The sequence below is a fragment of the Anopheles coluzzii genome, chromosome 2, assembly GCF_943734685.1.
Source record: "Anopheles coluzzii chromosome 2, AcolN3, whole genome shotgun sequence".
NCBI classification, from domain to species: Eukaryota; Metazoa; Arthropoda; class Insecta; order Diptera; family Culicidae; genus Anopheles; species Anopheles coluzzii.
Genome location: NC_064670.1, coordinates 12,083,781 through 12,099,519, shown reverse-complemented (window position 1 = coordinate 12,099,519; position 15,739 = coordinate 12,083,781). Strand labels below are relative to the sequence as shown.

At 50.7% G+C, this 15,739-nt stretch overlaps 3 protein-coding genes across 3 annotated transcripts in view; 2 read left to right on the top strand and 1 right to left on the bottom strand.

Moving 5' to 3' along the window:
- LOC120952452 (heterogeneous nuclear ribonucleoprotein 27C) overlaps window positions 1-15,739 on the bottom strand; it is a 214,784-nt gene that overhangs the window by 10,285 nt on the left and 188,760 nt on the right. The gene's annotated exons all lie outside the window — the stretch shown is intronic.
- On the top strand, window positions 263-5,774 carry LOC120950955 (DNA polymerase alpha catalytic subunit). The gene is made up of 4 exons (XM_040369392.2): window positions 263-582; window positions 672-875; window positions 939-5,168; window positions 5,244-5,774. The coding sequence occupies exons 1-4, from the start codon at window positions 567-569 to the stop codon at window positions 5,570-5,572; spliced, it is 4,779 nt and encodes a 1,592-aa protein (XP_040225326.2). The 5' UTR covers window positions 263-566; the 3' UTR covers window positions 5,573-5,774.
- LOC120948596 (nucleosome assembly protein 1-like 4) lies at window positions 6,343-10,273 on the top strand. Its single transcript, XM_040365117.2, has 2 exons — window positions 6,343-6,478; window positions 7,316-10,273. The coding sequence occupies exon 2, from the start codon at window positions 7,382-7,384 to the stop codon at window positions 8,606-8,608; it is 1,227 nt and encodes a 408-aa protein (XP_040221051.2). The 5' UTR covers window positions 6,343-6,478; window positions 7,316-7,381; the 3' UTR covers window positions 8,609-10,273.

Genomic DNA, 15,739 nt, shown 5'->3' with positions numbered 1-15,739 from the left:
TTGCTTTATTTCATTTGTTTGTCTAGAATATAATATTATGATGACAAAGTACAACTTAGCGGAGCACATGTACCAGAGTTTTTTTTATGGAGTTTATAACAAGTTTAATCAATAAAAAGCCCGATTTCTCAACGCACTCCAAAAGCAAAATTTCATTTCGCATAGTGGTAGTCGAGGGCGAAAACTTCTGTCAGTGTATGATAAATTGTTTTTGATAAAATTTTCTGCTGAATAATTCATATTTTTTTCTTTCTTAAAAAGTTCAATAATTTTGTAAGAAAACTACACCATGTTTCTACTAATTTTGTCTAACATTTTGTCCCGTTCGGCAGCACACTGTGAGAGATCCTACGCGAGTGGTTTCGCGCCAAAACAAAACACAGCCGTCACGAACCACGACCCAAAACAGCGAGCCGATTTTATCAACATTTGTCGTGGCGTAGGCTAATTCCCGGCTGTAATTCGATGTAAATAATAATTTAACCCATAAACAAAAAGTGTAACTATAAGCTTTAACACCAAGTGAAAGGATTCATCTCGATCGGTGGCATTGCATTCGGCCCGTAATGTGTGATTCTCCTGGTAAGGTGTTGGTGTGCTGTGTTGTGATGTGGTGATACATTTATTGCGATTATATTGATTGTATTTTTACATACGAAAACCTTCGTTAGGATCGGAGCAGCGTTCGAAGCGCAGGCGAATCGACAAGCATGGCCGGTTTGCGGCACTGGAACGGCTGAAGAAGGTGAAGGAGGTCGGCACCAAGAACAAGTACGAGGTGGACGAGATCGAGAACGTGTACGATGAGGTGGACGAGAAGGAGTACGCCAAAATCGTCAACGAGCGCATGCACGACGACTGGGTAGAGGATGACGGTAAGCAGCGGGATGGAAGCGTTTTTTCCCCTACGTTTTCTAAATGACGCTTTTTCCGCACAGACGGTCTCGGGTACGTCGAAAATGGGCGAGAAATATTCGACGAAGATGAGCTAGATCCACTGACGAGCGGCAGCCGTTCGGCAAGCAAAAAGGGAACCAAAAGCAAGAAGCGTGTCCGTGACGAGCCAGGCCACAGTCAGAGCGGACCGGTCACTGGGCGCAAATCGTTGAAAAACTACTTCAACCGTGAGCAGGCACCCAAGACAAAGGTGGAGGACGATGATGCGCTGGCGGACATTTTGGGTGAAATTAAGTCGGAAAATGGGGCCGCTGGCGAGGCGGATGGATCATCTGAAAATGGTCCAGGTTCGTCGTCGGGCAGGAAGGAAATCCGCCCGCTGCAGAGAGCGACAAAAACGGCCCCGGTCAAACCGAAAGAACTGACGGCGGAGGAGGAGATGAAGCGTTACATGGCGAATTTGAGCAAGAATTTGAAGCGATCCGAAAAGAAGGCCGCAGTGGTGGAGGAGGACAGTGACGAGGAGATGCTGAAGAATTTAATGGCCGAATCGGAGGGAAAGCCGGCGGGTAAGAAGCCGCCTGCCACACAAACGACGGCAACTTTGATCAAGCAGGAGGCACCTCAACCGGCGGTGGTGGCTGCAGCAACGTCTGCCCCACCTACCATCAAGCAGGAACCAATGACCCAGCCAGAACCGAGAACGGAAGAGGTGAAGGAACTGGTGAAAGCGGAACCACCCAGCCAGGAACAGTTGGGCGGCAGCACGGTAGAGAGTCACTTCCTGGACGATATGGATGATGATTTCGCTGAGATGGCGAACGTTGGGGAGCAAGTGGAAGGTGGTCCGAAGAAGGCGGACGATAAGAAGGCAGAACCAGCAGAACAGGAGGAAGAGATCCCGAAGAATCTGTTGAACGCGTGGGACAGCATTTTCTCCGGCATTGAGGACGGCGGTAAGAAAGGTGGCACAGAAACGGGCGAAACCGGCGTTGAAGCGAGCGGGGAAGCCGAATGCAGTACCGAGACGATGAAGTTTTGGTTCTGGGACGCTTGGAACGATCCGAACAAGTGCCAGGGCGAGCTGTACCTGTTCGGGCGCATCTCGGCGGGCAATGGGCGCGACTTCCAGTCGATCTGCGTGCACGTGCAGAACGTCGACCGTTGCATGTATCTGCTGGCGCGCGAAACCCACACCGAAACGGGCGCCCCGGTCAGCATGCTGGACGTGTACAACGAGTTCTGCAACGATATCAGCACCAAGCTGAACATCACCAAGTACCGCACGAAGGTGGTGACGAAGAGCTTCGCCTACACGAGCGCCACCAGCTCGCTGCAGGTGCCGGTCACGGCCGAGTATCTGGAGGTGCGGTACAGTGCCAAGCTGGCGGCGCCGCCGCTCGACAAGCGCTACCGCACGATCGCGCACATCTTCGGCGCCAACACGAACGTGGTGGAGCAGTTTCTGCTCGAGCGGAAGGTGAAGGGCCCGTGCTGGATGGAGCTGCGGAACACGACGCCCCGCGAAACGAAATCGAGCTGGTGCAAGCGGGAGGTGACCGTGCCGGACATTTCGTGCGTTACGCTGGCGACGGATGCGGCCGCCACCGTGACGCCGCCGCCGCTCGTCTTTTGCTCGATCAATGTGCGCAGCACGCTGCGCAACAACGCGAACGAGATCGTGATGATCACGATGCTGGTGAACGATCGCTTCTCGCTCGCCCAGCCGCCCCCGAACCCACCGTTCACGCGGCAGTACTGTGGCGTGACCCGGCCCACCAACACGGTCTGGCCGCTGAACTTCAATCCGGCCGACTGCAAGGCGAAGGTGACGAAGTGCGAAAGCGAACGGACGCTGCTGAGCTGGTTCCTGTCCACGTTCCAGGTGATCGATCCGGACCTGGTGGTCACGTTCGACTCGGAGGACTTCCAGCTAGACCTGATCTGCCAGCGGCTGATGACGACGAAGATGGCGCTGTGGAGCCGCATCGGCCGGCTGAAGGTGAAGAGCCCGGCCAGCCGGCGGGTGGACGATTTCTTCGTCGGGCGCATGATCTGCGACGTGAAGACGTCGGCGGAGGAGCTGATCCGGTCGCGCAGCTACGATCTGAACACGCTCTGCGCGGAGGTGCTGAAGATTGGCGAGGGCGAGCGGAGGGACGTGCTGCTCGACGAGATCCCGGCCATGTACGAGCAGGCGGACAGCTTGGTCCAGCTGGTGGGACTGACGATGCAGGACAACTTCTACACGCTGCGGTTGATGTGCGAGCTGAATGCGCTGCCGCTGGCGCTGCAGATCACGCAGATTGCGGGCAACTTGATGAACCGTACGCTGCACGGGGGCAGGGCGGAGCGGAACGAGTTTTTGCTGCTGCACGCGTTCCACGAGAAGGATTACATCCTGCCAGACAAGGTCGGTTTCCAGGCCGGTGGTGGAGGAGGTGGACAGAAGAATGGCAAGGGCGGCGGTGAGGAGGCGGTGGCGGCAGAGAAGCGTAAACCGAAGAATAAGGCCGCATACGCCGGCGGATTGGTGCTGGACCCGATCAAGGGCTTCTACGACAAGTTTGTGCTGCTGATGGACTTTAACTCGCTGTACCCGAGCATCATCCAGGAGTACAACATCTGCTTCACGACCGTGCTGCCACCGGCGGTGGGCGAGGGCCAGGAGGGCCCGGACCCGGACGGGGACACTGCACTGCTCGAGCCGACGATTCTGGCGACGAACGAGATCGGCATCCTGCCGCGGCAGATCCGCAAGCTGGTCGAGAGCCGCCGGGCCGTGAAGCAGCTGATGAAGGCGTCCGACCTGTCGCCCGAGCTGGCCATGCAGTACAACATACGGCAGATGGCGCTGAAGCTGACGGCCAACTCGCTGTACGGGTGTCTCGGGTACACCCGGTCGCGGTTCTACGCCCAGCATCTGGCCTCGCTGATCACGCTGAAGGGGCGCGAGATCCTGATGAACACCAAGTCGATCGTGGAGCGCATGAACTACCAGGTGATCTACGGCGACACGGACAGCATCATGGTGAGCACGAACATTACCGACTACGAGCAGGTGTACCGGATCGGGGCGAGCATCAAGCAGCACGTGAACAAGGCGTACCGCTGCCTGGAGCTGGACGTGGACGGCATCTACAAGTATCTGCTGCTGCTGAAGAAGAAAAAGTACGCCGCCGTCTCGATCAGCAAGAAGGCGGACGGTGCGTTCGTGTGCACGCAGGAGCTCAAGGGGCTGGACATAGTGCGGCGCGACTGGTCGCGCATTGCCGTGCTGGCGGGCAACATGATCCTCGCCCAGATCCTGTCCGACGCACCGATGGACGAGCGGATCGAGAACATCCATCTGCGGCTGGAAAAGCTGAAGGACGACCTGGTCGCGGGCACGCTGTCGCTGCAGCTGCTCGAAATCACCAAACAGCTGACGCGATCGCTGAACGAGTACGGCGATGCCGGCCAGCTGCCGCACGTGCAGGTTGCGCAGCGCATGAACAAGCAGCGCAACCGGAACTACAAGCGGGGCGACATGGTGAACTACATCATCTGCCAGGACGGGACGTCCGCGGCGGCGATGAAGCGGGCGTACCACATCGACGAGATACGTGACCCGGCCAATGCGGACCTGCTGAAGGTGGACGTGGAGTACTATCTGGCGCAGCAGATCCATCCGGTCGTGTTCCGCATCTGCGAGCCACTGGACGGTACGGACGCGTGCCGGTTGGCCCTTTGCCTGGGGCTCGATCCGAAGAAGTACCGCACGATGGTGAGCGGCGGCGGTGGCGGCGGTGGACCCGATGGGGGCCAGTATCAGGACGGGGAGAGCCTGATCAAGACGGCGGCGGAGCGGTACCGGCTGTGCCATCGGTTCGAGTTTACGTGCGTGGCTTGCAAGGGGAAAAATCCGGTCGCCAGTGGTTTCCGCCCGTCGGCCGGTGGACGCCACCGGTCGGTGTTTGAGCGGTGCGCCAACGAGGAGGGCGGTGCCGTCTGTACGGCTGCGCCGGTCCAGTACCTGCCGGCGATTGTGAACGAGCTGACGCTGGCGGTACGGGCCGACATACGGCGGTTCTACCAGCGCTGGATGGTGTGCGACAATCCGATCTGCAACGCGAACACGCGCATGTACTCGCACGTGGCGGCCAAAAACAACCCGTACTGTCTGCTGTGCCGCAAGGGTTTGCTCGTGCTGCAGTACTCCGAGACGGATCTGTACAACCAGCTGTGCTACTATCTCTACATGTTCGATCTGGAGCAGTACAGCCCGAAACGTAAGCAGGAAGAACGGAACAACGGCTCTCCTTTTAAGTGTAAATATTTAACTGCCCTTTTTTCTCTACTTTCAGTAACGAAAGCCCTCCCGCCGGACATTCGCAACATGTACAACCGGCTGAAGGAAACCGTTGAGCGGTTCCAGCAGCGGTCCAAGTATGGTGTCGTCAATCTGTCCAACTTCTACATGGAGTATGCCATCCCCGCGCCGAAGCAGCCGGAAAAGCTGGGCGAACCAGTGAAGTATCTGTATCCGGCGCGGGACGTTGCCGCCAAGCTGGCGAAACGGTTGGATGCGGCGGATGTTGCAGCCGCCGGCGATACCGTCAAGAGTGAACCGATGGACCGGAAAACGTCACTGTTGCACGAGAAGCTGATACAATGGAAACTTTATCTAAGCTAATGTAATGCTGGTGTTGTGGGTGGGTGTGTGTGCTGTGCGGCCTGTCCGGATGAGCGATGTAATATTTGTAGCTGCTGGTAGTATCACAAGGCTATTTTCAAATAAATTTCACTATCTATTTAAGAACACTGTTGGCGCCGATGGCGATGGTGTAGTACAATAACGATTTAGTTAATAAAAATCAATTCGCTGTTCTATAACACATCAACAATGTTTTTCTTTATATTATTATAAGTTCGAATTAAAAATAACAAATCGTTAAGCATTGTTGTTGAACTTTTATACCCGCTATGTGAAGAGGAAGCGACCTTGGTGAGAAATTATACAAGTTTGGTTTTATATGAGCCTTTACCATTGTATAACTAGTGATCCTTAACATTCTAACGTGATTTTTCCACGATTTCAACAGAATCGGTTTGCACAAAAAAACCGTTGCAAATGAAATGAAAACAAACAATTCAAATGTTTGCCGGCCGGCTGTCAAACGCGGGCCAGCCGGTTTGCGCGGGAAACAACAACGCTGGTCAGTAGGTTTATTTCACCATTCGTAGTCACTTTACAATTCATTGCAACACTAAATTGCAGCTCTTTTTGCACCACTAACGATTAAGTAAGTGTACAAATGTAAACTCCTCCTAAATATTGGTGTAATTTCGCGTAAAAGTGATATCACACATCTACAGATCGTTCAGCTCGCCACTCTAAACGCGCAAATATTTACGCCCTGGGTGTTCGGTTATCCGTGGCACTGCTGGACGCATGAGCACGGATAAGCGGAACCGTTTCATTCCATCGTGTGCCGTCGGAAGCTGTCTTCCATGTAAAAATTCTCTTCCCGTGTGTGGTTTTGCCGTCGTCCCAGCAGCAATCTCCCGTTTCCCTGCAAGTAGCAGCAATCGGACAAAGGTGCGTTTTATAAGGCTGGGTTTTTTTTAATTAAAGTTGAATACATCCTATTGTGCACTGGTGTGGCGGATAGTTTGTTCCTCCGTCTTTGTTACTAGGCGGGTGGAAAGTGCGTTTCACGACAACCGCGTGTGTGGTGAGCGTGACACGACCCGGCTAATTCCGGTTCCTGTTTTGTGGCGTGTGTTAGCTCTCGCTAGCCTGGCAGGGTGGGTGCGTGAAGGAATGCGGCAAGGAAGGATGAGTGCGAAATTCGGCATAATTGCTTTAGCTCTAGCAGCTGTAGCACACGGTTCCTCCATGTGGTGGAATTGTTCGCTGTGCTGGTAGATGATTTTTTTTTGTTCACTTGCACTTGGCCTGCTCTTTCTTGCCTTATTCCAAGTCGTCATTAAAATTTTGGACCCAACATATTGTCCGGAATGGTGCAGCTTGTTCTTAAATGCTCTGTGCCGTGGGTCTGAAAGGTTCTGGGAAAAAAAACTCATGTTTCTGCGATTCCTAACCTCGCTTTTTGGCTATGATGCTTGTATGTTTTCCCCTCTTCTGTCCCTGCATACATTCTTCAAGGCCTACCGTGTGTGTGAATGTGGTAGCCGAACGGAAAAATCTAATGCGTCATAATTGAGAATGTGCGTTCTACACACACTCTCTCTCTTCTCCCTTTTATGGGTTGGGTTGCTTGCTGTGAATGCTCGCGGGGGGTCGAGTTAGTCATCAATCGAAAATTTTGCCCAATTTGCCCTCCCCACCTCACACTTCCCGGGGCTGGGGAACTTGTTGCCATGCTCGGTGTAATTTGCACGCTGTAATTTCCTTGCCTTCTTCTTTTTGCAGATTGCCGGTAGCACACGTTGTGATCGCTCAGTAGCGTACATAGGAAATTAGAGACAGCGCCCAAACATGACGACCGGTGCCAAGACGGAATCCGCGTCGGAGTGCGAGGTGCCCGACTTTGTCGATGCGCCCGGCTACCTGGACCCGTTCTCGCGCCGCTATATGATGAAACAGTTCATCCAGTCGCTGCCGGAAGCGGCCCAGCAGCGGGTGAACGCGCTGAAGCATCTGCAGGTCGAGTACACCAAGCTGGAGGCGAAGTTCTTCGAAGAGGTGTACCAGCTGGAGTGTAAATATCAGCAGCTCTACCAGCCGATCGTCGACCGGCGAAAGGAGATCGTGTCCGGCAAGGCCGACCCGACGCCGGAGGAGGCGGCCTGGGTGGATCCACCGCGCAAGAAGGAGGACGGCGAGGACGAGGAGGAGCAGGAGGAGGAGGACGACGAGATTAACGAGAAGCTGAAGAAGATGGCGCTCAACTACCACAAGGAGCTGCCGGCGAACGGGCAGGGCATCCCGAACTTCTGGCTGATGGTGTTCAAGAACACGGAAGCGCTGGCCGAGCTGGTGCACCCGCACGACGAGCCGGTGCTGGAGTACCTGCGCAACCTGAACATCGTGTACGAGAAGGAGCCGATGTCGTACGTGATCGAGTTCCACTTCGACCCGAACCCGTACTTCAAGGACACGGTGCTGACGAAGAAGTACTTCCTGCGCTGCAAAATCGACAGTGACGAGCCGTTCAGCTTCGAGGGGCCGGAAATTTTCAAGTGCACCGGCTGCCCGATCAACTGGAACGCGGGCAAGAACGTGACGGTGAAAACGATCAAGAAGCAGCAGAAGCACAAACAGCGCAACGCCACGCGCATGGTGATGAAGACGCAGCCGACGGAATCGTTCTTTAACTTCTTCTCGCCGCCCCGCGTCCAGGAGGACGACACGATAGACCCGGAAACGCAGTTCCTGATCGGGCGCGACTTCGAGGTCGGACACTTCCTGCGCGCCCGCATCATCCCGAAGGCCGTCCTGTACTACACCGGCGAGGTGGTGGACGATGACGACGACGAGGATGATGAGGAGGAGGAGGAGGAAGAGGAGGACGACGATGAGGATATGGAGGATGGGGATGATGAGGAGGACGAGGAGGACGACGATGACGATGAGGAGGAGGAAAGTGCGCCGAAGCCACCGGCGGCGGCGAGCAATCGGGCGAAGAAGGCGAAGGGTGGCCGTGGAGCCGGTGGCGGCGGCGGCAAAAAGGGCGAGCAGCCTCCGGAATGTAATCAGCAGTGAGGCGGAGAGGTGATAAGAAGAGAGAGGGCCGGATGGGTGTAGAGTGTGTGTGGTCAATTCATGGATAGCAAGAACCAACCTACACCAATTTTAGCCGCGCGAGCCGTCGTCATCATCGTCCTATCTGAAACGTGCTGCTCCTCCATCATAAACACAATTTTGTTTGTTTCTGTGTGTTGTGTTCTTTATGAGCGTTGACGTTCTCGTTGCACACCCCGCCAACATCTGGGTGCACTCACACACACATACACGCACACAGAGTCAGAATACGTTGTAGCCGTAGCAAAATCCAACATCATCGCATAAACAAACAGGGAAAATCGGAAGGCCAAGTCTTCAGGAAGCAGTGTGTCAGTTAGTACTGACTAAAACAGGGATAGGGAAAACGTTTAGAAAGCGAAGTGCAGGATATTAGGGAGCAAGAGGCAGCGGCAGTACGTGTTTTGACGAGGGAGAGAGAGAAGGAACGTGGTTGAACGAGCGAAAATGATTAACAGCAAAATTCTGTCGTAATTCCGCTACGGGCATGCATAGATACCTTGGTCGGAAAAGAATCTTGTATTCCTGATAATCGACATACTCTAGCGATGCTAAGTTTCATTCGAAGTTAAGTTGTCTATTATACACCGTGCTACACACCCACATCATCATATACGCTATACATACACAACAAAACTCTAAATTACAACACACAACTCCATACTTAGTAAGCGATGCGCACACGTCCGCGCGTGTCGTTCGCGGCCACGAAACGACGATGCGCTAATGCTGTGGTCAAGAGCGCCATCCTCCAGGAGCGAGAAGGAGGAAACGTGTGTGGAATGTGTGTGTGTTTCGCGTACTTTGAATTCCATTTGTTAAACCTAGATCGAAGCAGAAGGCAGTTGTATCTCTCGTAGAAAAGAAAAGAAAAAATGGCAAACGCTTTTACTCTCGCCTTTCCACTACTGTAACAGTAACAGAAAACAAAACAAACGGAACCGACTCGAACCAGCCAGGATTACACTACACGAAAGGAAGAGAACAACCTATACATTAATAAAAACTTGTATTTATGTTATCGGGAAAACCACCAACATGGTACTATTTCTAACAACCTGGTATCGCGTCACTGCTGTTTTATTCCACCAGGCTTTCGTCGCTGCATTGGGCGATGGTATGGTGAAATTGGTGCAAGCACGTGGTGTAAGGGGGGGATTTTAATTAGGATGAGGAATTTCGTTTCGAATGACTCTCCCGAACTTAAACGACAAAAGTGTGCTTTTATTTTAACTGAAAATGAGGCGAAACTAGAACTGTTACAGAGCAGTTAAGTTTGGCAGAGAGTTAGTGAAGAGGAAGAAATTCGATGGTGGTTTAATTTGTGAAACCACCACCATTCCAATTGGACGTGAAGGTGTTGTGTAATCGAAGCTAAAAATGCGTGAAACATGTTAACTGGTTAGAGAAGTATGATAATTAAATACGATTGGTGGCGACGACGCTGGCGAGCTTTTAACTGAAAAAATGTAATCGAACATTGAGTTTCACTAACAAACGCTCGTTTAATGTTGGAAATTTTTATGCTTTTTGGTTGGTTTGTGGGGGAATCACAATCGCTGTGCAGTATTTTCCGGCAACGGCTCAAATCCTTCCTGCTTTTATAATAAAGTATGTGAAACATTACATTCGCTTCCTGCAATCTTTTCCTTCAGTTTCGCTATTGCTACGAATATTTAAACGAACATAACCGGATAAACATTAGAAAACGCGTCTACAGGGTGGAAGGGGAATGGTATAGAAGGTCTGCCTGTAACAACGTATCGCAACACATGCCCGCGTAATCGCAGTTGCGCCAGCTTTTGCAAGCTTTTATGCTGTTTCCGATAGATGGCGCTCACGCGCGTGTAAGCACTATCGGAACAGCGTTGGCGCGAAATTGAAAGCGGCGTTTGAAATCACACCGTTACCGTGGGTTTGTAATAAGTGCATGAAGTTAATGAGTTTATTAGTTATCAGTGACACACAACACCAAGGTAGAAATGTGATGTTTTCTCAGAAATTACACGTACCAGAGTACGAGTACTACATTATGCTAATGAGCACGGCAACTCACGGCCTGCCGTAACATATGCACTCTTATCAGAACTATCCAATTATGCACTACTAGGAATTCCGTACACATACGCATTAAAATAATTCCTTTAACATACCCGTACCTTGTAGCAGTGCTAATGATGTATCTGCGCACAGATTCATCCCTCATCACGACCTCAATTCATTATGCCTTTTCGATGCCAAATGCTGCGATTTGGCGGTGCTCTTTGAAAGGCAGGAGAGCGATATTTCGTTAAATTATTCATCAACGAATCTATGTTGCTCTGAAGAGTTTCTCCAAGAACAGCGAGCACGTACGTACGGAAAGGTGACACACACGCGCACACATGCTCATACACTAAGGCCTGATTGCAGTAACTGCAAATTAATGATTGACACGCAGTTCGGTACTGTTCGTGGAGCAGACGGGGGTAGACGAGGATTCAATTATATCGCGCAGCATTTCCAGCGCAGCACATATTGTATGGTAAATCGGTAACTTTGGTAATCTTTTATGGGACCTGGCAACACCCACCCTACAGTGAGTTCCGTATGTGTGTGGGTGTTTTCGCACGAAGCTAAGATTTAATGCTGTTGGCCTTCCGTCGTTTTTTTATCATTTTTACAACGAAACTCGTTAGCATGCTGCTTAGTTTGCACGCTAGTTTTCGAACACTGTGCGTGTGTGTGTGTGTGGCGGTTTTGGGTGCGTTTGACACAGGCACGGCAGGCGCAAGCTTCAAACCCCATCTTGTCAAGGTGCCGGGGCCCGGCTGACAAAGTTCGCAATCGAATTAACGAAATCCACGCAATCCGCCTGTCAGCAGCATCTCGGTTCGGTTTCCCTCGGTTGGCTCGGGCGGGGATGGAAGCCCCGGAAGAATGGATGCCGGCGCGGGTACAAAACCGCAAAAACCCACATCGACGAAGATGTCGGCTTATTGCGTACATTCCGGCTTGGGCGTTCGGGGGTGGCACTACCAGCGGTCCCGCTGACACTTTCCTACACGCTGGCGTCCTTCTTGATACCGCGTGGTCCCAGTTTTCCGCATGACACATCCTCTCCCTTCCCCCTTCCCCCATTCACCCTTGATGGAATGTAATTTAATTTAGCCAAGAAAACTCACCCGATACTACTACGGCATGATGTCGTCGGTGACTTCTCTTGCCTGGGGAACACATAGTGGGGATTGGTAGATTAATACCTTTCAGGGATAGGGACAGGGCGGGAAGGGGGCAAGCTTTTCCCATTGCCAGTTTGCCTATACGTATCGACGACTACGACGGTGATGCTTTGCCAAGGAACAAGATTCCTAGCTTCGTTTGCATTCGAACGCTACCGAGGAAGCCTTCTGCACGGTGGACCCGGAGAGCGGTGGAATGTCGATCGGAAATCTATTTCGCGCTGCAATTGACGCTTTGTAGAAGTGGCAAAACCCCGGGTTCGGGCCTTTGCCACAACAGGCGTACATGCGTACCAGGATAGAAATTAGCATTTTCTTCCTGTCAGGGCCGGGACAGTAATGCCGTGCCTGACTAGCGACAGGCGCTGGAGAGAATTTCAATAAATATTTTACGCCCAACGCCCGAAGACGTGCACACTACCATGTTGTGTTGTGTCTGGTGGAGATACAAATTAATGATGGTGTTATTATGGCATTCCGTATCGCTAAAGGGTGTCGGCGGCATGTTGAGTTGGTTAGTGTGGGACTAAGGTTAGTGTATGCGACAGGTTAGACCCGTTCACTTGACCCGATGCTCGGCAACACGGGATTAATCTTCATTACTGAGGCATCCGTTGTTATTTGGAAATAATTACAAACCACCTGATTGTTATGCTTTTTGATTGTAAAGCTCCTAAGCTACTAAGCTAAGCTACTAAAACTGATACCTTTCCATCGTTGCCACAGCTGTCAACAATAGTATGATTTTATTGCTATACGCCTTAAAGTATGCAATACGCATGGCAGTACGTCCCTAACATCTAAGCTGCAAAGCAGATACTTACTTACCTACTTATCCGGCGCTACAACCGCTTTGGTCCGGTCTTGGCCTGCCTGGAGGAGTGTCCGAAACTGCTTTGCGGTCTCGCGCCTTCGTCTGCCAGTCCGTTATCCCGGCCTTAATGACGGACGCCTCCACGCCATCTTGCCACCTCAGTTTGGGGCTACCACGCCCGCTATGTCCTTGTGGATGGCCTAAAAAGACTTTACGGGCTTGGTCGTCCGTTGCGATGCGTATAACATGCATACGCTGCACGACAGTGATGTCGCCGTACATCTCGTATAGCTCGTCGTTATAACAGCTCCTCCATTGTCCTTCCACACATAAGGGGCCAAGTATCCTTCTGAGCATCTTCCTCTGAAACGCGGCTAAACGCGGGTTTCGTCAGATTTCGGCAGTGTTCATGTCTCAGAGGCGTATGTGAGTAACGGTACTATATAGGTGCTACATAGTCCCAGCTTCATCCGTCGCGATAGGTTCTTCGAGGTGAACTGATTTCTCAGGCTATACCGGCCAGCGTCCTTGCGCGAAAGCAGATACTACATGCATTCTATTGATTTTAGAGATGGGAATGTTAGCAGCTAAGCAAAGCAGATACTACATGCTTTATAGGCAAATATGGCCCGCTGCAACATTTAAACCGGACCGAGAAAGCATTTATCTGACCATGAAAGATGGGAAGAACCTATTCGTATGCAAATTATTGAACGTCTTTTATTATGCAATTTTAAACCGCCCAACGCTTCCAACTTTGATCATCGTAATATGGATTGACATTGCTTCTATGCGCATTTGAAAACATACACGAATAGTAAAAAAAACCCGAAACCTGATTTTTGCTTTACAACTACGACGTTTATACACTTTTGCTTATTTACAGCGATTGTCATAGAGCTTTTTCAGACGGAATCAGTTATCAATTTGTCTAACAAGGCATTAATTGATAGTAACAAAATGTAAGTTTGTTCCAATAATGTTTTGGGGGCACACATTTTTGGGGCATGGATGAAATAACTACAAAATATATCACTAATATCACTGATTGCATTGTTTGATGTCATTAACCAATTATTTGAGCTCTAAAATTTTCAAATGTAATTATTTAAGAGTAAAAAAAAAAAATTGCTCCTGGCCCGCGGCTCTCGATCATTTACTTGATTTGATCGCTTACCTAAAAAGTTTGCCGATCGCTACTTTAGCTAGTGACCAGTTACTGGTAACAAGTTATTTTGTGATAGTTACTCTCTATTATTTGCCTCAGTTCAATTCAACTTCTAAATTCAATTTCTAAGTGAATAAAATGGAATTAAATTACTTTATTTTACCTTTTTACTACTTGAGAACAAATCATCGAAAGCTAAATCACTTACTACACTTAGAGCATCATGCATACGACTGAAACACACGACACAACGAAACACAAAGCAAGAAGTGGCAACCACTACTTTCAACTACGGTACACCGGTGCCTGGTGAGGTGATGAGGAAATGATACACCAATAACTTGCATTAATTGAACTCCTTGCCATTGCCCTGCTTTGCCAATACCGTGCGGGTTTTAATTGCATTGATCATTCGGTTTTTTAATTGATTTAGACATTGCACAACATCGCCGGACGACCCCAGCGAAGGAGGAGGGGAGAAAGAAGGGAAGGAGGGTAAGGAACGAACCATGAAAGATAATTAAAAATAAATCCATTTATTTATCATCTACTCCGAATAGGGGTCGGTTCGAATGAGTCGCCACTTGCATTGGTGCGATTGGTGCACCGGTTTTTCTGCAAGGTATTAGAAGGTAGTGTGCAAGGCCCTGTCGCAACGGTGTTCACAATCCAGTAGCTCGTTCCGGGGTTTTCTTTTGCACGTGATAGAAGGGCAAGGGTGGAATGTTATTAGTTTTCAATAGGGATAAGAGAGTGAGCTGGCAATCGATGTGCATTCGATGCAACGAAAGCTGTCCTAATCGAATGTATGCCCGGCCACACGGCGGTACGCCACTACGCAAGACAAACAAACAAAACCCGAGTGCAAGGTAGCTTAAATGGCATCCGGTATGTCTGATCCGCACCCTGGCCATAATTTCATCTGACACTTGTTAGTGAGTGGTTCTGTTTTGAGAGCTTGTTCAACGTTCCGGTGTGTCAAGCCCTGGCCCTGGCATTGATTGCATCCCCCGGTAAGCGTTTCCAGTTCATGCCCTGCTCCCAGGAAGATCGAGAGGGGCAGCATGACGCCGTCTAAGGATGCAGCTAACAATGCATACCTTCACCTGGGTTAGGAGGCAATCTAACAAGAGACTGTGTCACTGAAGGCAGGAAATGAAATCAATAATTATTGTTGATCCACTAGCGAGCAGCCTACGGACATCGCCGCATCTCGGATTACTGTACACAAACACAAACCTCTCAAAGGCCCCTCCGGGGGCCGAGTTTCGCCATTAGTCATAGTGGGATTTGGCGAGGCTAGGCCTAGGTGTGGGTATGGGATGGATTTTGATGAAGCACTTTCCAATCTAGTACAAGGAAGTGAAGGCCCTCGCAATGTGCCATAATTTCTTACAACCCCCCCCCCGCCCCTCCCACTACTCTTTGTTGGCCTAGATGCGTCCAAGGGGGTTAAGGGAACTGTTTGCATTGACGCACAAGGACGGTGTGGTTTTCGAGCCACAAATTTGCGGTCGAATTCGTGTCCATGCCGGTACATGTGGTGGGCCTCTACACACCAGAGAACCAGAGTTGAGACAACGTTGGTACGAAACGTCGGCCGGAACGCTGTTCCTACAAATCGTATACCATTGCCACGTCGGTACAGCCGCCTCATCGATATCAGGGCTTTAGGGCTACTAAACTCATGGTACTGTCATTCCAGTGCTGCAAAATGTCATTGTCAATGTCATAGAACAAAATCTGACTGAAATAAGATCCATATCAGCGTCACGTACTCAATTGTGATAATCCGAGGTGATACTCAAAACGGTTGGTGCGACCAATGCATGCTTCATGACATTTTTGTGACCATAGCTTGGTCAGTCACTATGTCATGACTTTTTTAT